The sequence below is a fragment of the Schistocerca piceifrons genome, chromosome 7, assembly GCF_021461385.2.
Source record: "Schistocerca piceifrons isolate TAMUIC-IGC-003096 chromosome 7, iqSchPice1.1, whole genome shotgun sequence".
Lineage (NCBI taxonomy): Eukaryota > Metazoa > Arthropoda > Insecta > Orthoptera > Acrididae > Schistocerca > Schistocerca piceifrons.
Genome location: NC_060144.1, coordinates 331141978 through 331164382, shown reverse-complemented (window position 1 = coordinate 331164382; position 22405 = coordinate 331141978). Strand labels below are relative to the sequence as shown.

At 42.6% G+C, this 22405-nt stretch overlaps 1 protein-coding gene across 1 annotated transcript in view; it reads left to right on the top strand.

The window, feature by feature from the left end:
* Nucleotides 1-22405, top strand: part of LOC124805680 (mucin-2-like) — a 164166-nt gene that overhangs the window by 104143 nt on the left and 37618 nt on the right. The window contains exon 5 of the mRNA XM_047266248.1: nucleotides 1906-2084. Within this exon, the coding sequence (XP_047122204.1) occupies nucleotides 1906-2084 (179 nt within the window). The remainder of the gene's footprint in view (nucleotides 1-1905; nucleotides 2085-22405) is intronic.

Sequence of the window (22405 nt, the reverse complement as noted above, 5' to 3'; positions counted from 1 at the left end):
AGTGCACTTGACTGCGAGTGCCAAAGGTCCTGGATTCGAGTGACGGTCCGTCAGACACCTTTAACCTGCCAAGAAGTTTCAAATGAGCACAAACTCCGCTACACAGTGAACATTCATTCTAGCTGGCTACTCTCTGGAATTAGCAGCGTTTCAAATTCTCATTGTTATTCGAGTTAGTGTTAAAGGTGCTTAGCTCGGTAACAACTGCTGAGTATTCTATAACGCAAGGGCTGTACCAATAGTAAGAAGAAAATTTTTGGACGAACTAGCATTATCATTTTTACAGGGGAAACTAATATAAACTTTTGGTACAGGGAATGCAAAAGAGCAATATTTAAAATTCTGAAGATAATTCTCATTTATTGTTCCGTCTCAGGTGCACATTTTTAATTAGATTACATGTTGCGATCACTCTGGATCATCTTCAGATCTAAGTAGTTGCGTCAGCAACTCGTCTTGTCTGCTAAGAACCACATATAAGTGTACTGACAGTACTATCATATGTGGTTCTGACAGGACAAAATTCTCAGAAGTATGTCGATACTGGAAAGATATTGGTCCTGGGAATTCCAAGGCCATATCATAATCTGTACAGTCGTTCCTCAGATTAACCAGGTCTACAAAAAGAAATGAGAGGGTCTTTAGTTTATATATGTAGAGAGAGAATATTTAATAATATATTTTTATTTACTTACGAAAACATGACTAAAGCTTACTTTTTATGTCTGCGTGCAGTAACGTTTGTCCGTTATGATTATGACGTATGATGCAAGCAGTTGATGTTCAAATGTCAAAAGATATTTTTATGCGATATAATTACAATTTAACAAGTTTCAGATTTTTTACTTTCCTTGTACTGTGAAACATTGCTTCTTGCCGAATTTCATGATTCTATGTCAACGGGGGGAGCCCAATAGCTTTTGATGAATGAGTCCGCGAATATCGAAGTATGTGATATAAATGGCCGAATCTCTTGATTGCATTGACTTAGAAGCTTAAATTTTATATACCGCCAAGGGATAATATACCTTAGTACGTGACATCAATCTGAACTTCATAAGCCAAAATGTATCAGAGAAAAATGGTCTTAATAGACGGTCAGACAGGCAGACGGTTAAAAAATGGAAAGAAAATACTTTTCGTGTGATATAATTTGAATTAACAATTTTCGGTTTTTTTTTCCTTGACGTGTGCCGAAACCTTGCTTCTTACCAAATGCCATGATTCTAGGTCAACGCGAAGTATCCTACAACTTTTGATGAGTGAGTTTTAGAGCATCAAAATATGTGACGTAAAAGACCGTATCTTTTGACTTAGAAGCTTACAATTTTTACAATGGCAAGGAACCATGGACCTCATCACTTGAGATAAATTTGAGCTTGCTGCGCCAAACTGTTCCAGGGAAAAACGGGCTTAACAAACGAACAATGGATAAGAAAAATGACCAAAAATATTTTTTCGTGTGATATAATTACAGATTAGCTATTTTAGCATTTTTTCCTTTACTTGTACTGTGGAACCTTGCTTCTTGCCAAATTTTATGGTACTAGTTCAACGGGAAGTACACCACAGGTTTCGATGAGTGAGTTTGAGAGTATTAAAATATGTGGCGTAAACGGCCGTATCTTTTGATTGCATTGACTTAGAAGCTTAAATGTTTTACAGCGCCAAGGGACCGAAGATCTCAGTATGTGAAAAAAATTTCAACTTGATACGTCTATCCGTTCCCGAGTGAAAGGTTATTAACAGTAGGACACACAGACAGACAACAAAACGATTCTACGAGGGTCCCGTTTTTACAGACTGAGGCAAGGAATCCTAAAAATGAATAGAGATTAACCGCAATGGTATGAGAGAGTAGTATTAGGCGTGGCAGCCCGCACCTTAGTGAACATTGTTTTGCAGACGTCTCCGCTCGGGGAGATCATCAAGATTGGGGAGCCGCTGACAGTGCTGGTGTATATCAAGGACAGCGAGCGACGCTACGACGTGCGCGTGCGCGACTGCTGGGCGTACGACAGCGAGGACTACGAGGAGGCCGACACGCAGAAGCTGCAGCTCACCGGGCCCGACGGCTGCCCAAAGTGAGTCTCTGCGCTCAGTTCCTCACGTCCAACACGTCAAATGTTTTGCTCGTCTTTCGCACGACTTTGGAACATTCGTAGGTGTAACAAATGTTCCTGTAGTACGAGGCACTTGTCAAGCACTTTCGAGAAACCGAGGTCCGAGTTCTGTTGCTGTAGAACTTCTTTTCTTTTTATTGTCAGTTCGTCCTCCTCGTCCCATTCAGGCGTGGGATGGGAGGGGGGAGCTGTCAGCAGACGTAAGCCATATGAGAGTAAAAATTTTAAGGTTATTATAAAATTGGACAGGACGGTTTACATAATGAATGTTGACACAATAAAAATAGAGATTGCCAGTTGCGTAACTCAAAATATAAAATGCTGATTTGTTGATTAATTAAAAGAAAATACACTAGTGGCCATTAAAATTGCTACACCAAGAAGAAATGCAGATGATAAACGGGTATTCATTGGACAAATATATAATACTAGAAGTGACATGTGATTATATTTTCACGCAATTTCAGTGCATAGATCCTGAGAAATCAGTACCCAGAACAACCACGTCTGGCCGTAATAACGGCCTTGATGAGCCTGGGCATTGAGTCAAACAGAGCTTGGATGGCGTGTACAGGTACAGCCGCCCATGCAGCTTCAACACGAAGCAGTTAATTCCATAAATTATCTGGGAGTACGCATTAGGAGTGATTTAAAATGGAATGATTATATAAAGTTGATCGTCGGTAAAGCAGACGCCAGACTGAGATTCATTGGAAGAATCCTAAGGAAACGCAATCCGAAAACAAAGGAAGTAGGTTACAGTACACTTTTTTGCCCACCCAGTGTGGCATCCGTACCAGGTAAGGTTGATAGAAGAGATAGAAAATATCCAACGTAGAGCAGCACTTCGTTACAGGATCATTTAGTAATCGCGAAAGCGTTACGGAGATAGTAGATTAACTCCAGTGGAAGACTTTGCAGGAGAGACGCTCAGTAGCTTGGTACGGGCTTTTGTTGAAGGTTCTAGAAAATACCTTCACCGAGGAGTCAAGCAGTGTATTGGTCCCTCCTACGTATATCTCGCGAAGAGACCATGAGGATAAAATCAGAGAGATTAGAGTCCTCACAGAGACATACCGACAATCTTTCTTTCCACGAACAATACGAGACTGGAAGAGAAGGGAGAACCAATAGAGGTACTCAAAGTACCCTCCGCCACACAGCGTCAGGTGGCTTGCGGTGTATGGATGTAGATACCACAGTTCATCAAGAGTAGTGACTGGCGTACTGTGACGAGCCAGTTGCTCGGCCACCATTGACCAGACGTTTTCAATTGGTGAGAGATCTGGAGAATGTGCTGACTAGGGCAGCAGTCGAACATTTTCTGTATCCACAAAGGCCCGTACAGGACCTGCGCATGCGGTCGTGCATTATCCTGCTGAAATATAGGGTTCCGCAGGGATCGAATGAAGGGTAGAGCTACGGGTCGTAACACATCTGAAATGTAACGTCCACTGTTCAAAGTGCCGTCAGTGCGAACAAGAGGTGACCGAGACGTGTAACCAATGGCACCCCATACCATCACGCCGGGTCATACGCCAGTATGGACATGACGAATACACGCTTCCAATCTGCGTTCACTGCGATGTCGCCAAACACGGATGCGACCATCATGATTCTGTAAACAGAACCTGGATTCATCCGAAAAAATGACGTTTTGTCATTCGTGCACCCAGGTTCGTCGTTGAGTACACCATCGCAGGCGCTCCTGTCTATGTTGCAGCGTTAATGGTAACCGCAGCCATGGTCTCCGAGGTGATAGTCCATGCTGCTGCAAACGTCGTTGAACTGTTCCTGCGGGGTCAGGGATTTTCTCTGCCTCGTGATGATTGGGTTTTGTGTGATGTCCTTAGGTTAGTTAGGTTTAAGTAGTTCTAAGTTCTAGGGGACTGATGACCATAGATGTTAAGTCCCATAGTGCTCAGAGCCATTTGAACCATTTTTGAACTGTTCCTGCAGATGGTTGTTGTCTTGCAAACGTCCCCATCTGTTGACTCAGGGATCGAGACGTGGCTGCACGATCCGTTACAGCCATGCGGATAAGATGCCTGTCATCTCGACTGCTAGTGATACGAGGCCGTTGGGATCGAGACGTGGCTGCACGATCCGTTACAGCCATGCGGTTAAGATGCCTGTCATCTCGACTGCTAGTGATACGAGGCCGTTGGGATCCAGCACGGCGTTCCGTATTACCCTCCTGAACCCACCGATTCGATATTCTGCTAACAGTCATTGGATCTCGACCAACGCGAGCAGCAATGCCGCCATACGATAAACCGCAATCGCGATCGGCTACAATCCGACCTTTATCAAAGTCGGAAACGTGATGGTACACATTTCTCCTCCTTACACGAGGCATCACAACAACGTTTCACCAGGCACAGCCGGTCAACTGCTGTTTGTGTATGAGAAATTGGTTGGAAACTTTCCTCATGTTAGCACGTTGTAGGTGTCGCCACAGGCGCCAACCTTGTCTGAATGCTCCGAAAAGCTAATCATTTGCGTATCACATCATCTTCTTCCTGTCGGTTAAATTTCGCGTCTGTAGCACGTCATCTTCGTGGTGTAGCAATTTTAATGGCCAGTAGTGTATAAAAGACAGATGGGCAGTCGCATAAGTTTGAAGGAAAAGCATGCGTGTTGACTGATTACGACGGAGATGCAGAAAAGTGAAGTGATGGGTCGGCGCAGACTGCTAAGGAGATGGGTATCGTGCGAACGTAGCAAAATTGTAAATTTTTGGTAAGGTCTTACGGGACCAAACTGCTGAGGTCATCGGTCCCTAAGCCTACACACTACTTAATCTAACTTAAACTAACTTACGCTATGGAAAACACACACCCCTGCCCGAGGGAGGACTTGAACGTCCGACATGGGGAGCCGCACATGCCGTGACAATGCGCCTTAGACCGCAACGCTAAATGGCTCAAATGGCCCTGGGCACTATGGGACTTAACATCTGTGGTCATCAGTCCCCTAGAGCTTAGAACTACTTAAACCTAACTAACCTAAGGACATCACACAACACCCAGTCATCACGAGGCGGAGAAAATCCCTGACCCCGCCGGGAATCGAACCCGGAAACCTGGGCGCGGGAAGCGAGAACGCTCCCACACAACCACGAGCTGCGGACCGCAACGCTACCCCACACGGCTGCGAACTTAGCAGTCGGGGTAATGCGTAGGAAGTTGTGTGGGCGGATGTTTGGAGGAGGGACACTATTTCGGACCGAGCCTCACAAGCGACTTTCTGCTCAAAATCGATGACTCGAAATGGATGCGCCTTTCGTGCCTGCGTGTTAAATCAGTATCCAACCGCGACACGAGTTTGTCTATGATGTCATTGACCTATACATTGAGCCGACTGTGGCGTTCTAAATTTTCGAGTACGGTGGACGAGACAAGGGGCTATGGCGACGTCTGCTAACATCGAAGCTGTAACCTGTTCTGATTGAACTAACACTTGTGTCATAGAAATGGATTTTGTACTGTCGTGTCTTCTTAATCTTTATTGTGTTATGTGCTTTGTTTTCGTGGCGCATTCAAAAGTTACACAAGATCCTGGTATTTTTTCCCTACTAGTGTTCTACAAGAGAGATGACGTATCTGAAAACAAAAAGTATTTTCCTTTTACAGACAAAACATCTACGTTATCTATACGTAAGAACGTAAATAGGTAAATATTTTAACGAAAATTATTTGAATAGTGATAAAATCAGGGTTATTGGACGAGAAAAATAATTTTCGTTGTTATTTGCCACTTAGCAAGAAAACAAGATACAAATGATAAAGCAAAAAGGCGCTATTTACTGCGTTGTACATATTGTCTGATGTGTTTGCTAGTATATATTTTCTCGAGCAAATAAGTTTATATGTTCTGAAATGTTGGGACGACACTTTCTCGATTCTTTCAGTTCTCACGAGTGTGAACAATTTACCACATGACCTTTGACAAGAACTTTCACAGTGAATTCTGCTTTGGTCGCTAATAAACACTATTGTCGTTGCTTGTTCCTACATTTTATTACCATACTATAATTTTTCCGTAGAAAGGATAGTCTCTCATAACCTCGTTTTCAACATCAGATGCCACACTGCTCGGCAGACAGCTCTCGCAACACCGGCAATTTTGATGCTAACGTGTGCTGTATATGCAAATGACTACTCAAAACAGACAAGACTCAGCACCGGAACAAAACGCCAGGGGCGATGCAGTACATACACTTGTCTCGAGAAGTCAACTGAGACAAGAAAGTCGATCGTGTAAAAGAGGGTTTAGGATGTGGCTGGAGAGGAGTGGAGAGGAAGCGAGTCCTGACAGGGGGGAGGTGGGGTGGGTTCATCTGTTAGGACAGGTATATATCAAGGCTGATTTCATGAGCGAGTAAGGGAAGATGATTAAAGTTTCGTTGGGAGAGGACGTGGAAGGTGTGGAGGTGTAGTGTTGGGGGAAAGTGGAAAGTGGTGACAGAAGCGCTCAGCGAGCAGAGGGAGGGGGGGGGGGAGGGAGGGAGGGATGTGGGGAAACTAGGGGGTGGTTAGTGTCGAGTTTACGGGTAACATAGGATATTCGGATGTGCTCAAATAATAGAGACGTAGCTTCTTGAATTTTATAAGCTAGTGAAGGATGTGGGTGAAGGAAGATAAGGGAAACCGAAAGGCTAGGCGGAGTGCATAGCGTTTGAGACTCTGTAGGCCGTTATAAAAAAAAAGTGAGGAGCAGAAGTCCACACCATATTTGCGTAGCAGAGAATCGGCCGGATCAGAGCTCTATAGGTGTGGAGTCTCGTGCAAGGGTGCAAGCCCCATTTTCGGCCATTTAGTAGTTTTTGTAATTTTAATCTAGTGTGGTCTTTCTGTTGAATGGATAGTAGATGGAGCTTCCATTTAGTCGACGATTAAGTGTTAGTCCGAGGTATTTTAGTGCGGCAGCTAACTTGTAGAACTTCGTTCTTATGAGCCAAATACGCCAGCTGGCTGTAAGTGGGGTAGAGGGAATGCCAATTGGGAGTGGAGGGGATTTCCAGTTCCATTATTTGCCTGATCACCAAGATGAACCTCCCAAAATCCTTGGTCGGTTTGGAGGAATCGATCTATTTTAATTTATTCCTGAGACAATGCTATCCATTGTCTTGTGTGATTGGGTGTGCGTACCATACGAGAGCGCCACTGGTCGTGCGGCGGTGTTAAGCCCCTTTTACACGAGCGACTTTATCGTCTCAATCGACTACTCGTGGGCAAGTATTGGGTGACAATTATTGAACTATACGAAATCAACTCCTGAACGGTTTGCGTTAGGACGTTCAAACTGCACGGTTGACCGCGGGGCATGATGGGAATTAGTATGGTTTGGTTTAGCGACGAAACCCACTTTCATTTGGATGGGTTCGTCAACAAGGAAAATTAGCGTATTTGGGGGACTGAGAACCCGAATTTCGCGATCGAGAAGTCTCTTCACTCTCAACAGGTGGCTGTGTAGTGTGCAATGTCCAGTCACGGAATAATCGGTGCGATATTCCTTGATGGCACGGTGACTACCGAACGTTACGTGAAGATTTCATCCCAATTATCCAAAGTGATCCTGATTTCGACAAGATGCGGTTCATGCAAGAAGTAGCTCGATCTCATGGAAGCAGGAGAGTCCTGGAGGAGCACTTTGGTGACTCTGGGGTACCCAGAGGCCACTAGCATGGTCCTCGATTGAGCGCCATATTCTCCGGCACTAAACATTTGCGACTCCTTTTTGGGGGGCTATATTAAAGACAAGATGTACAGCAATAACCCCAAAACCACTGCTGAGCTGAAAACAGCCATTCAGGAGGTCATCAACAGCATCGATGTTCCGATACTTGAGCGGGCCATGCAGAATTTCGCTATCCGTCGGCGCCACATAGCCAATGATGGCAGGCATATCGGACATGTCATAACCTAAATCCGAATATCTGTAGTGACGTTTACATGCTGAATAAAATGTGTGCACGCCGCAGTTCTTAACTAAATTACGTTTTTTTTCGTATAGTTCAATAACTGTCAGCCTGTGAATGTACTGCAGCGCCACTGGCGTTTTATTCCTGACTGATGAGTCTTGCGTCTTACGAGTGATCGTTTCCGTTTATAGTTGAGCCCCAAATTTGTTTGTGTTGTGGGAACTGTTTACTGTGTAGTTCTACGGTGCAAGAGGAGTTATGAGTCACCACCTTTTTCATGAATAAATCAAAATATAGTTACAGAATGCAGTAACGAGCAATGTTAGTAGAGTTTATTAATGACCAATGTAAAATCCGTAGTGGATGTTCTTGACACAAAACTGAGAACTGAAAGAGTAAGAAAAGTGTCGTTCAAACATTGTAAAACATCTACAGTGATCAGCTCAAAAAATACATGTTTACGAATAGTCAAACGATAATCACCTTTTATTATAACTTTTTCTTTCTTTCCGTCCTTGCTGAGAAAAACAGAAGAGATATTTCGTCTTACGGAAGACACCGTTTGTTTAGTTTAATTTTTGCTTAGCAAAACATGTTTCAGCGCTTTTTGTGCTATATTCAGTGGGATTTTTGTATTTTTCAGTCTGAAAGTTATTACGATGTGGCAATATTTAAATGTCAGTTTAAAGTTATTTATACTCGCATATATGGGATTTTTCAAAAATAACGACCTAACTTCGTAATTCCATATTTATTGATGAAAACATACTACAAACATTTGACGGATTGCACGATATTCACAAAGTCTTAAAGTTTTAACTATGCTATTACAAATGCTCTATGTCTCCACCACCACCAGCACGAACAGCATCTAGACAATAGCAAAATTCGACATAAACTTCACACAATAGAGGTCTATCTGTTTTTACAGAAGTTACTGCGGCTGTTATTCTGTTCTTCACTTCTGCTGTGTTAGGAGGTAAAGAGGAGATGAACACACTTTCGCCGGCTGGAGTGGTCGTGCGGTTCTAGGCGCTACAGTCTGGAACCGAGCGACCGCTACGGTCGCAGGTTCGAATCCTGCCTCGGGCATGGATGTGTGGGATGTCCTTAGGTTAGTTAGGTTCCATTAGTTCTAAGTTCTAGGCGTCTGATGACCTCATAAGTTTAGTCGCATAGTGCTCAGAGCCATTTGAACCATTTGAACCAACACACTTTCCTTCAAAACCGCCTAGGGTCATATCTAGCGAGTTTGGAGGACAAGATTGCAGGGCAACGTCTCAGGGTCCCGTGCGCCCTACCTAGCGTTGAGGCAGAGTGTCATTGACAAACTAATGTTTGTTGTGCCAGTGTAGTGGAGCTCCATCCTGTTGGAAAATCGAGTCATCGGATTCCTCCTTAAGCTGTGGAAAAAGCTAATTCTGCAGAATTTGAAGATAACGCTGGATATGGCGCACGGGACCCCGAGACACTGCACCGTATTCTTGGCCTCCGAGGCCGCCATATATGATCCCATGCAATTTTTCTTGTGCGGGTATGTGAAGGAAAGTGTGTTCATCTCCCCTTTACCTCGTGACACAGAAGAACTGAAGAACAGAATAACAGCCGCCATAACTTCCGTAAAAGTAGATATATTGTGTAAGGTTTACGCCGAATTTAGCTATCTTCTAGACGTTGTTCGTATTGTTGTGGTGGACACATAGACCATTAATAACATAGATAAAACTTTAAGATTTTGCATTTTGTAATTCAACTCATGTTTTAGTATGTTTTTATTAATAGATATGGAGTTCTGAAATCAGGTAATTGATTTTGGAACACCGTATATAACGAAGTGATAACTGAACATCAGTTTTTTTCCCTTGGTTTGCATATACATGGTCGCTGAGCTGCCCCTTCCGATGTCGTTTTATGCCACTCGCAATGTTATATCTGGTCTCCGTAAACCAACTGTGAGAAATTCCATTTCCCCCGATCGCTACGCGCATACTTTCGGTCCTACAGAGAAAATGAACAGGTCCCTTTAGTAGGAAATTTTGTACTGCAATACTTTCCTCTAAAGGCAGCAGTTAGTGTTATTCAGGAAAGACATACAAAAGTGAGCTTCAGACGCGCTCCTACACTCACATTCAGACCCCACTGGTCAGTATTTCTAGTGTGTTATTCGTGGCACTTCCTCCCGCCGCTGCACGAACTGTTTCCCACTTTCGACCTTGTTTGGTCTTCATTGACTGGCTTCATTACTCCACCTGCTTAGTAGAGCACTTAAAAATTGTAAAATTGATGTTTGTGTAAATTTTACCTAATATTTTTATGAATTTTAGCAGCATAAAATAAACAATTACACCGTTGTATTCTTCAGGGTTTCTGACTACGAAATTACTGTGCTTGTAACGGTTAAGTTCGGATCGAATTGTCAACGTAATTAGTTTTAGCCTAACGTTTACAAATGTCGTTTTTATTTTATTACCCTCACGGGTACGTATAAATCAATCATGTTAACGAAATAGCCAATTATGCTGGTGGCGTAATAGTCCAGTCAATAGAGACCAAAAGAGGTTGAATGTCAGGAATAGTTCGTGCAGTCGGAAATTTTTGTACATTGGTTGAAGGGAGTGTCACGTACTACACACTAGAAATTTTTACTCGTGAGAGATGAGTAGATGAGTATTGTGATGGAGGTGCGTTTGAAGGTCACTTTGTATGCATTTCTTTAATTACTCGAAAACTGTGGCCTCCAGTGAAAACATGTCCCAGTAAAAAATTTAACTACATTAAATTTCCTACAAAAAGGTCCATTTTTTCTGTAGACTAACAGTTTGCGCGTAGCGAGCAAGAGAATATGAAAAATTTCGCAGTTGATGTATAAAGGCCAGATATTGCATCTCGGGTTGCATAAAACGATATTGATAGCAGCAGGTGAATCACTTTGTATATTTAATGACACATGTTACATGACTGAGACGTGAATTATTATATGTGTATGCTGTGGCGATAGCTAGGACTAGAATACCAGCTTGAAAAACATATTGTTCTTTACTTTTACACATGCTATACACGACGCCAACAAGCTGTTTTGTGCTGGTAGCTTTTTAATTACCACACAAACAACAAAACGGTTTCTGTTCTTTTGATTTCATTACTTTTTAATATTCTTAAATGTTCTGCATATCTGGTTCTGAAGTTCTGGCATGTTTGGCCCACATGCTTGTAAACAATTAACCTGACGTTGCAGTCAGTCTATACATGTAGCTCAGCCATGTAAGAACTCTGGAATTTGATATACACAATATTTACGAACATTGAAAAGCAAAGCGATGCTTCACACTCAACATTAGCGGACCACTTAATGGCACGTAATAATCGCACAAAAAGCTTTGGAAACCGACTTGAAAATTCCTAAAACTAGCAAGAACTCGCAAAAAAATTAACAATAGAAGAGAACAGCTGTATATAAAAATCAGTGTCCCAAGGAAAAAAGTGCTCTAAATAAATATACATCATTCTGCAGTAAAATACTATTTTCCACTATAGAAGAACTGTATAAATAATCACCTCTTATACCTCCACCCCCCTCCTCCCCCACGCACACACACAGTAAATCTATATATATAAAAGAAAGTCGTGTTAGTTACACTATTTATAACTCAAGAACGGCTGCACCGATTTGGCTGAAAATTGGTGGAGAGGTAGCTTAGAACCAGGAGACGGACATAGGATACTTTTTATCCCGTTCGACCTCTATAAAACGTGGTATAACAAAAACGCATCTGGCATGGAATAACAAAACGCAATTGACAGCTAAGCGTATGGTTAAGTATCAGTATATATCATTAATTAAAAATTTAAAGAAATAATTTGTATTTTCTTTGAATTATCATTAACAATGCCGCGACAAACACGATCGAATATTTCTCGACAAATCCGTAATGCAAGAAGGATACAAAACATTTCGAATGAAAGGACTGAAGAAGAACAACAAATTGCCCGTGAAGAGCGCCGCTTTAGTATGGCTCGACTTCGTACTTCTCAATCACAAGAGCAAAGTGAGGCAGCCGTGAAACGGCTCGGTTGGCAGTGCGAAATCGTCGAGCGAACAACAGAGATCAACATGTTGATAATTTTCTACGCACAAGAAGAGATTTATCACGTGATGATTTGAATCGAGCAGCGTTTAGATACGATTGCAGCACTAATTACTGCTTGCATCCTTACGTTTGCATTGGGCCGATGGACGTTGTTTGCGAGGATTGTGGCGCATTGACGTTTTCAGGAGAAACGCACGGATTGTGCTGCCTTAGTGGGAAAGTGAAATCGCCATTATTGCCTCCGCCACCTGGGCCATTGCATTCATTGCTTTGTGGTGAAACACCCGAATCACGTCATTTTCTTTCAGACACCCAAAAATACAATAGTTGTTTCCAAATGACCTCATTTGGGGCAGACAGTGTCGAAGAACGAGGATTTAATCCGACATTTGTTTATTTATTTTTGTACTTACACACCGTACTTGTCGAAGAATCGAGCGGATTGATTTCATTTCCTCACAAATGTTGTAACTTTGTCCCATCGAAATACGAACTTATCAACAAAGTATTCCCAAACATCATTACTAACTACAAAAGTAATGAATGGTTGAGTGAGCGAACAATTTTAGCGGCTAAGAATAAAGATTTGGATGACCTAAACTACATAATTCAGAATGAGATCATTGGTAAATTGCATTCATTCAAATCTGTTGACAGTGTAACAAATGAAGATGAAGCCACCAAATATCCAATTGAATTTTTAAACTCTTTGGCTGTGCCTGGCTTACCACCGCACAATTTACGCCTAAAAGTTGGCTCCGTAGTATTAATGCTTCGGAACATAAACCAACCAAACCTGTGCAACGGTACGCGTTTGGTGGTAAGTAAATTGATGAAAAATGTTAGTTACGCGACGATACTCAAAGGAAAATTCGAAGGTGAGGAAGTTCTCATTCCGAGGATCCCGATGATCCCAACTGATATGCCGTTTGAGTTTAAAAGACTTCAACTTCCGACCCGTCTTGCATTCGTCATTACCATTAACAAATCACAAGGCCAATCCTTCAAAGTTTGTGGTTCAGATCTGGAATATCCATGTTTTTCACGTGGTCATTTATATGTGGCATGTTCACGGGTCGGAAGACCATCTGCGTCTGATAATAAAACAAAAAATGTTGTGTATCACAAGGTACTTAATTGAAGAGTGGAAGCTGTGCACCAAAAAACATAAGAATAAAGAATCATTAAAATACATAATTTTTTATTTGTATTTCCTAATAAAAAAAATTGAACTTAACATCCAAAATCTGATTATTTATTGGCTTTAAGGCGGAACAGAGTTCGCCGGGTCAGCTAGTATATAATAAATGCTAATAACACTTCGAAATTCGCGGGCTACCTTTTAAATAACCGCACAACGAATGAACTTAATGCAACCGCAGTAATACGGTAGATGACGAATGAAATATCAACAAATCGAATATGAGAGAAACGAGGACACACATTAAAAGATCTCAAGTAAAGAGCTAAATAACGCTGTTTTAGGTCTGAAATAAATGAAAAACGGAAGTATAGAAACTGTTTTGTTGTTAGTTATAAAGCTACCAGCAGAAAAAACTTGTTAGTGTCATGTAATATTTATTTACCAAACCAGTTTCTTAGGCCTAGCTCTCGACATGGCATAAACATACAACACTTCGTGTCTCTATTATGTAACATGTGTCATTAACTATATCTGTAAAGTAACGAAAAAGATCGACTCCTAAGTATCACTCCTTTATAAAGACAACGACTTCAGGCTGAACCATGGAAAAAATCCCACTGAGAGTGGCATACAATTGCTGAAACATGTCTGAATAAAGAGAAATCAAACAAATGGTGTCTTTAAAGTGAAATTTCTCTCCAATTACGTCAAACAATATTTCGGAGGCAATAAACGACACCTTTTACTTCATCCTTTGTATCTTATTCACATCTACAGCTACATCAATACTCCGCAAGCCTTCCGAAGTGTGTGGCGGAGGGTACTTCTGGCACCACTAACTGTCAACGTCCCTCTTCCACTCACGAATAGCACGTAGATGAATGATTGTCGGTAAGCCTCTGTATTTGCTCTAATTTGCCGAATTTTCTCGTCGCGATCGCTTCGCGAGCTGTATGTACAAGGAAGTAATATATTGTCCGACTCTTCCCGGAAAGTACTCTCCACAACCTTCAATTGCAAATCTCTCCGTTATACACAACGTCTCTCTTACAGACGTCTTCCACTAGAGTTTTTGGAGCGTCTCTGTAACGCTCTCGCGCCGATTAAACGCCCCGTGACGAAACGCGCTGCTCTTCGTTGGATCTTCTCTATCTCTTCTATCAGTCCCACAGACCCATGTTGATCAAGAATAGGTCTACTGAAGAATCGGTCGAACAAGCGCCTTATAAGCCACTTTTTTCGTCGATGTGTTACATTTCCCTAAGATTCTTCCTTTGAATCTCAGTCGGGCATCTGATTTTCCTATTTGTTTTATGCGATCATTCCACTTAAGGTCGCTCTGGATAGTTGCTCCTAAATATTTTACGGCAGATACTGTTTCCAGCAATTTGTCATCAGTAGTGTATTATAAGCTAGTGGATTTCTTTTCCTCTGTATGCGCAATATGTTATATTTATTTACGTTCATGGTCGACTGCCAGTTCCTGCTCCACTCATCAGCCCTCTGCAGGTCATTTTGTAATCGATGCTGTATGCTTGCGTTGCTACTTTCACATAGACAAACACATGATCTGCGATCAGTGTTAAGAGAGTTTCCGACGCTCTCTGCTACACCATTTATATACGTTGCAAGCAATATCGTTCCTATCACACTTTCTTTGGGTACTTCCGAAATTATCTTTTCATCTGTCGATATTGTTCCCTTAAGAGCGACGTGTTGTGTTCTATCTGCAAGGCAGTCTTGAATCCAGTCCCAAATCTGGTCCGTTACTCGGTAAGTTCGATTTTTTTTTCACTAAGCGGCTGTGCAGGACGCTGTCAAATGCCTTCCTGAAGTCCAGGAACGCAGTATCAACCTGAGCGCCGTTGCCTACAGCGCTATGGATCACATGAGGAATGGAGCGAACTGTATTTCGCAAGTTCTCTGTATGGAGAAACCATGTTGATTTTTTATAGATGAGACTCTAGTTCTCCAAAAACGTCGTAATTCTTTAACATAACACACGTCTCACAATCCTACAACAGAATGACGCCACTGATATAGGCCCATAATTATATTCCTCTGTCATACGATCCTTCTCCAAATGGGAATGATCTCCATTTTTCTCCAATCGCTTGGTGCCTTTTGTTGCTCCAGCGAACTATGATAAACTGCTGCTAGAATGGGAGCAAGTGATTTCGCATAATCTTTGTAGAATCTTAGTCGTACCTCATCCGGTTCTTATTCCTTTCCATTACTAAGCGATTGTAGTTGCTTTTCTATTCCGCGATCAGTTATCTTCTATTTTGCAAATACTGCAGCTGATTTATGTTCAATTTTGGCAGGCAATTCGTTTCTAATCCCAAGGTAGGGTTCCTCTAACCTAAAAAAAGAACCACGTGCACGCAACACATTATCCATATTAGACGCTTCCTGCGTGTAGGGCACTCCTAGCTTATTAAGGGGAACGTTACAATTCTGCACTCACCAGCGGAGATCGAGAAATTTGTATCCAATACCACTCCAGAATCGTCTGAATCTCTGGTTTATATCTTCTTCCACTCTGCTTCAAATCAGAGGAGCGCAATCGACTCGGTATGATGCTACAAATACAGACCTTATCCTGCACCTCACATACGATGCTAGCTGCCTTCACCAAATCCTCCATCTGGCGAAAGTAATCAAGGTTGGTCTCAGAACCCAAGCGGCAGGCATCATTCGCGGCGAAATGTGTCACTATTTGCAGCTGGTTGCACCCAGCGTACTCGATAGCTGCTAGCACAGCTTCCTCCACATCTTAGACAAGGCCCTCTGGCAAGCAGACCAAGTGCACTCTGGAATTCTTTTACGCCCTGCCTGCTATTTCAAAGAGGGACTCCATTACCGACCTAAGTTTTAGCTGTCAAAGACTAGCGTAACTGTCCTGTGCAGTTTGCAGGACTGGGCAGCAAAATCGACCGCTGGTCCAACAACAGAGGCATCCCGTGCTAGCCCAGAAGTATTAACAACACTTGGTAGCAACTCGTTCCTGTTGAGAAGATGTAAGGAGCCGACCATGCAGCCCATTCCCTCTTTCGCCTTCCGCCCAGTGATGCCTGTACCCATCAGTGTCCGCCACTCACTCTCGTTTGAAGACTGTTCGGTCAGATGTTGCATATTGGAAGACACAGCAACAACCAGGTCACCAGGGGTTCCAACGGCACCAGAGGTTTCGGAGGTCTCGTCACTGGCGCCCCGATGTCACTGCAGCTTTGAGCAGCAGCCAGAAACCTGTCGACTGTGCCCAGCGCAGCTTTCAGCTGTTCAAAAACAGCAGTCAGTTCTACTTCTGTCCGCTCACAACAAGCACAGACCCTATCCATATCGTACTGTGTAAAAAAATTGTATAAGATCTCAAAAAATACATACAAAGCAGTCAAGAGTAACCGAGAAAGTACGAGCTGATCTCTGCAAAAGCAAAATTACCTGACTGTGGCACTACTGAGTTTCGAATGTAAAAAATATTAACGAGGAGAATAAACAAACACTAAAACCTACTCTGGACGTTTCTCACTACGGCCTAAGACAAGATCCACAAGTTTTTAAAACAAAAATAAATTTATCTATTGAAAATTTGTGTGTCCGCAGTCACTTTTTACTAGAAACTCTGTTTATATAAAAGCTACTGCAGAAAAAAAAATACGCAGACACAAAAGCACTGATTATAACTATATACTGTGTACTAACAAGATAAAACGAGATTTAAATGGAGTCACGTAATGTGGTACTTCTGGAGGCTTGGAGCTAACCGAGAAAGTTGCCCTACACAGAGATATACACCAAAATTTACGCAAAAAACGTACGCTAAGTTAGTAAGCACTAGTTTACTCGGAAGTAAATTAGAATTCCACTAAACTAAACGATGTATGGAAACTGTGTCCAACCGTTAAGGTACTGCTGGTCTCCGCTCTGCTATGAGGGTTGTGCTCTTAAATGTCAAATAATGTCGAAAATTATTTTTTCAATTATTAGACCTCACTTTCACTATTTCAACAATTTTCATTAAAAATAACGTTCATGTACTTAAATCCTTATTTATGCATTGTGTGGGCTTTTCTGTGTCCATGTATTGTACAATGTAAACTTTTTCTTTTCAGCTATTTCATTTCTCGTCTAGGAGAATGCTAATAGGAGGAATAGCAGACCGTAGTGCAGCCTTCACAGTCTGACACGAAAACAAAGGAACCACGAAGAAAAATGTTTAAGAAAGCACAAAAACTATTACTGCACACTGCGAAAATAAGTCAACTTCCGATGTTAACAGGCAATACCATAGTCCCCTGCCTCTGTGCGCTTGCCTTGTCTGTACCATACTCATCTTAGAACTCCACACACTCAGCACAGGCAACTGATCACTAACGTAACTGTCGGCTGGCTGCTGATATACGAGGGTTGGAACTTAAATAGTGGCAACTATTTATGCACAACCGATACAAAAGAGTTACATGTTTGCACCTGTTCTGTCCTTCAAAGAAATCACCAGCGTTGTGTAGAACCTGTTGCCAGTGATGTGGAAGGCGTAGTATACCGTTAGCAGAGCCTGTTCTGTTGATGGTGCGAATGGAGTGGTCTACTGCCTGTCGAATCTCTGGAACAGCTCTGAAGCGAATGCCACGAAGTGGTTCCTTCATCTTCGGAATCAAATCAAAGTCACAAGGACTTAAGTCCGGGGAGTATGGTGGATGGTACAGTGCTTGCCTGTCCCATCGACCGAACAGAGCAGCCACAGCTTGCGCTGTATGCGTCCGCGCATTATTGTGCAAAATGATGGGTGCGTTGCGCAGAAAGTGTCGCCGTTTCTTTCACAAAGCTGGTCGCAGGTGATGCTCCAAAACCGAACAGTAATACTGTGCACTGACGGTCTGCCGTGGAGGAATGTAATGCGTTAGGATAACACCATCACAGTCGTACACGAGAATCAGCATAACTTCTTTAGACCGCTCCATTCGCACCATCAACAGAACAGTCTCTGCTAACGGCACACTACCCCTTCCACATCGCTGGCAACGGTTTATACACAACACTGGTGACTACTTTGAAGAACAGTAACAGGTGCAAACATGTAAATCTTTTGTATCGGTTATGAATACATAGTTCCCACTATTTAAGTTCCAACCCTCGTACACGCAAGCACGTGGCGCGTAGCCACAACGAGTAGTCGATTTTGACCAGAAAGTCGCTCATGTAAAATGAGCTACACAGCAACTGTCTAAGGCGGCACACCAAGAGTCTGGCTGCAAGGTTGTTCGAAATTTAAAATCTGGCCACATCTGCATCAACTATTAAAAATACAATCAAACAGTGCAGACCGCGTAAAATATTTTATTTTAAAAAATCTCAGACCATCACATACTCCTTTCTGACCGCTGGAGCTGGTAGCATGGAGCACCAACTGCTCTTCGCTACCATCTACATCCACATACATACTCCGCAAGCCACTGTACGGTGCATGGCGAACAGTACCACGTCCAACTACTATTCATTTCGCTTCCTGTTCCATTCTCAAATAGAGTGAGAGGGAAAACGCCTATCTGTATGACTCCATACGAGCCCTAATTTCTCGCACCTTACGTTTTTGGTCCTTACGCGAGATGTACGTTGATGATCGCAGAATCGCTCCGCAGTCAGCTTCAAATCCCAGTCCTCTAAATTTTCTCATCAATGTGCCAAAGAACGTCACTTTCGCTCCAGGAATTCCCATTTGAGTTCCCAAAATATCTCTGTAACACAAGTGGCGTTCAATAAGTAATGCAACACATTTTTTTTTCTGAAAGGAAGTCGGTTTTATTCAGGATTTTTCAACATGATCGCCATTCAATGCGACGGTCTTACGCCACCTTACTAGGAGGGCCTGTATACTCTCATGGTACCACTCCACTGGCCGGCATCGGAGCCAGCGTCTTGCTACAACAATAACCTCCCCATTAACCACGTAGTGTTTCCTGTGGAGTGTACTCTTCATTGAACAAAACAAATGGAAGCTGTTTATAGTCTTAGGCGGCAAGTAACCTCTCAGACACACCCTTTTGAGTACTCCAACTGGTGAACAAGTATGTCATCACTACCAACAGAGACGTCCACTTGAGCAGCGAGGTATTTCATTGTGAACTGTAGGTCACCTCGAATGAGAGTGTTTGCACGTTCCAGCATTGCAGGGGTCACGGTTGTGTGCAGCCGCCCAGCATGCAGGAGATCGGATGGATCTGCGCAATGTTGCTGTGATAATGACATACGCCTCGCCCAACGACTCACCATGCCTTTGTTCACTGCCAGGTCTCCGTTGACATGCTGCAGGCGCCTCCGAATATCTGCGATGCTTTGGTTTTCCGCCGAAAGAAACTCAATGACAGCTCTCTGCTTGGAACTCACCTCCTTTACAAATGTCATTTTGAAGGCTACATATAGTGCCACCACCTAGCAGAACTTCATGAAACTATACGGGCTAAACAGGGGATATTCCACGATGTCCCTCAACAAATCCCGCTTTTTTTTCAACCGAAATAAGTCGTGAAAACAAAGGTATTGCATTACTTATTGAACGCCCCTCGTACCTATATGTTGATCGTGCCAACACTAGCACCGCTGCAAAGAATCACAGTTCCTCGGAAAGAGACAACAATAATAATAGTATAAAAATATGTAATAATGACAGTCATAGTGACACATTTGTGGCGAAATTTAATCGGGTTGTAATAAGGAATGGTAGTAAAATGAACATGGTATGCACGCATGCTTATATGCATGGGTTTATTCCAGTGAAGTCATAACGTGAATTAAATTTAAAATACGCGTACATAACGATAAATAAATGTTCATTTCCTCATAGTATCTTATTATACCCCGGATACATAGGGCGGGGCAAATAAAAGTGGCCCAGTGAATAGAGTTCCAGGGTACGAAGAAACAGCAGAGTAACGGAAATATAGTACTGACCTGATTATAGGAGACGTTGGAAGTGACTATTCATTTTTTGGCACTTTTGGGCACTGGTCAGCAAGTTGCTGGAAGCGAATCGAAGCTGGACCGCTTGAGTTGCTCCAGTCTCGTCCGAAATGTTCTTGAAGACTATGAGTGTTGTTGCGATCCACCTTGAATTTGAGGGCTCCCACACGAAGTAATCGCACAAAAAAAGATCAGATGATCAAGGTGGCCAGCTAGGGCCTCGATCAGACTGACCTCTACTAACAACTCTTTCAGCACTTGAAGATTGTGTAAATGTGCTCCAAGGTTCAGCCAGCTCTATGGGCCAGTTGTTCCATCCTGTTAGAAGTAACTGTAGGTCTTTCCCTCCTCCGTTAATGCTGCCACAAATGCTTTCAAAATGTTGGAAATGTAACTTGCTGAAGTGAGCGTCTGATGAAGGAAGATGGGACCAATAACGCAACATGCATACACTGCACACCAAACCCAAACCTTTTGATCATCCAGCGGTCTTTCTAGGAAGTTACGTGGATTCTCTGCTGCCCAGAACCTCTGATTCTGTGAGCTGACATAACCACTCAGGTGAAATCAAGCTTCATCAGACATACGGAACAAATCTATGTCCAAGCCATTCATTGTGATCTCAGTTAACAGTCACTCACAAAATTGGAGGCGCTGAGGAGCATCTGCTGGTTTTAATCATGAACAACAGACACTCAGTAAGGATGCATGTGTAGGTCCAGGTCTGAGGTGTACACATTCCGCTTTTAACCTGCCCTGCTTGCTTGTTAGCTAGATGGGCAGGCTGCCGCATGTTGCCAGCGTGCTTTACTCCAAGTCAAGCTATGCCCAACCCAAGCAAGCTAAAGGAATCTTGCCTTGCTGACTGTCTTCCCGCTGTGCTTCACTGTGCAGCAGGTATTTCTGTACGCTTTCATTATACTGTTATGAGTAGAGTATAGAAGATGATGAAAAAAAATTTTTTTTACCCGAGTATCACAACACGAGGCTCCAGAAAAATGTGTTCATGTTGGGTCATTGTGGGCCAGAAAACGGTAGATTTTATCTGCCCTCTTTTTCCTCTTCGGCGGATTATTTGTTTACTTCGATAGGAAAGGTTTTCTCTGCAACTTCACCCTCTTTTGACTAGTCCTGCCTATTCTCAATTCGAACCATCACCAAGTCACCTCTAATACATGTTTTCTGTAGCAAGTAGAACTGTCTCCGAAAATCGATGTCTTTTGGACTTAGGCCTAAGTACCTGAAAATGTCTATTATATCGCAACGTCAACTAAAATAAGGTTTTGTATGTCTAGTTTCTGTGACCTTAGTGTGTTTCAGCCAAATATGACACCAATTATACCAATTTTAATTACCTTTCCCATGATGTGTATTAGGGGTTCGTTGAATTCATTCTAAGAGGACAAAATAGTTCATTCTTAGCTCCCCAAATGAATTTTAGAAAACAAAGTTCATTTTTCATATTAATCTAAAAAGTACATGTCTGAAAAAAGAAGCTTTAGCTTCATTAAGCCTTCTTTCCACTACGTTGCATACCACCGGAACGTGGTTTTTAATATCAACTGAGCCATGTTTTGTTCCTGTTTCAATCAATGTTTGCCCTTAATTTAGAAAGCTTATATACTGCTACATGGCCTCAAGCCCTTAGCACACGTTTCCACACACTTTGTCCTCTTTCAAAGTATTTATGGAGTGAGAAAGCTGCTGATGAAGCTTACAAACACGTTGTAACATGATCGAGGTTTCTGAATCAGTGTTTAGTAACTTTCTAATTTGGCTTGCGAGACGCCTTCCGATTTATGTGAACCTGCCTCATAAATACTCGACTGCTTTTCTCCTCCTGAACTTGAACTCCATTTCGTGACTGGTATACAGGGTGGTCCATTGATAGCTGGACGAAACTCGTCTAGCTTGAAGGGGGAAACCAGATGGCGCTACGGTTGGCCCGCTAGATGGCGCTGCCATAGGTCAAACGGATGTCAACTGAGTTATTTTAAATTGGAACCCCCATTTTTTATTACTTTTCATGTAGTACGTAAAGAAATGTGAATGTTTTAGGTGGACCACTTTTTTCGCCTTGTGATGGATAGCGCTGCAATAGTCACAAACGTATAAGTACGTGGTATCACGTAACATTCCGCCAGTGCGGACGGTATTTGCTTAG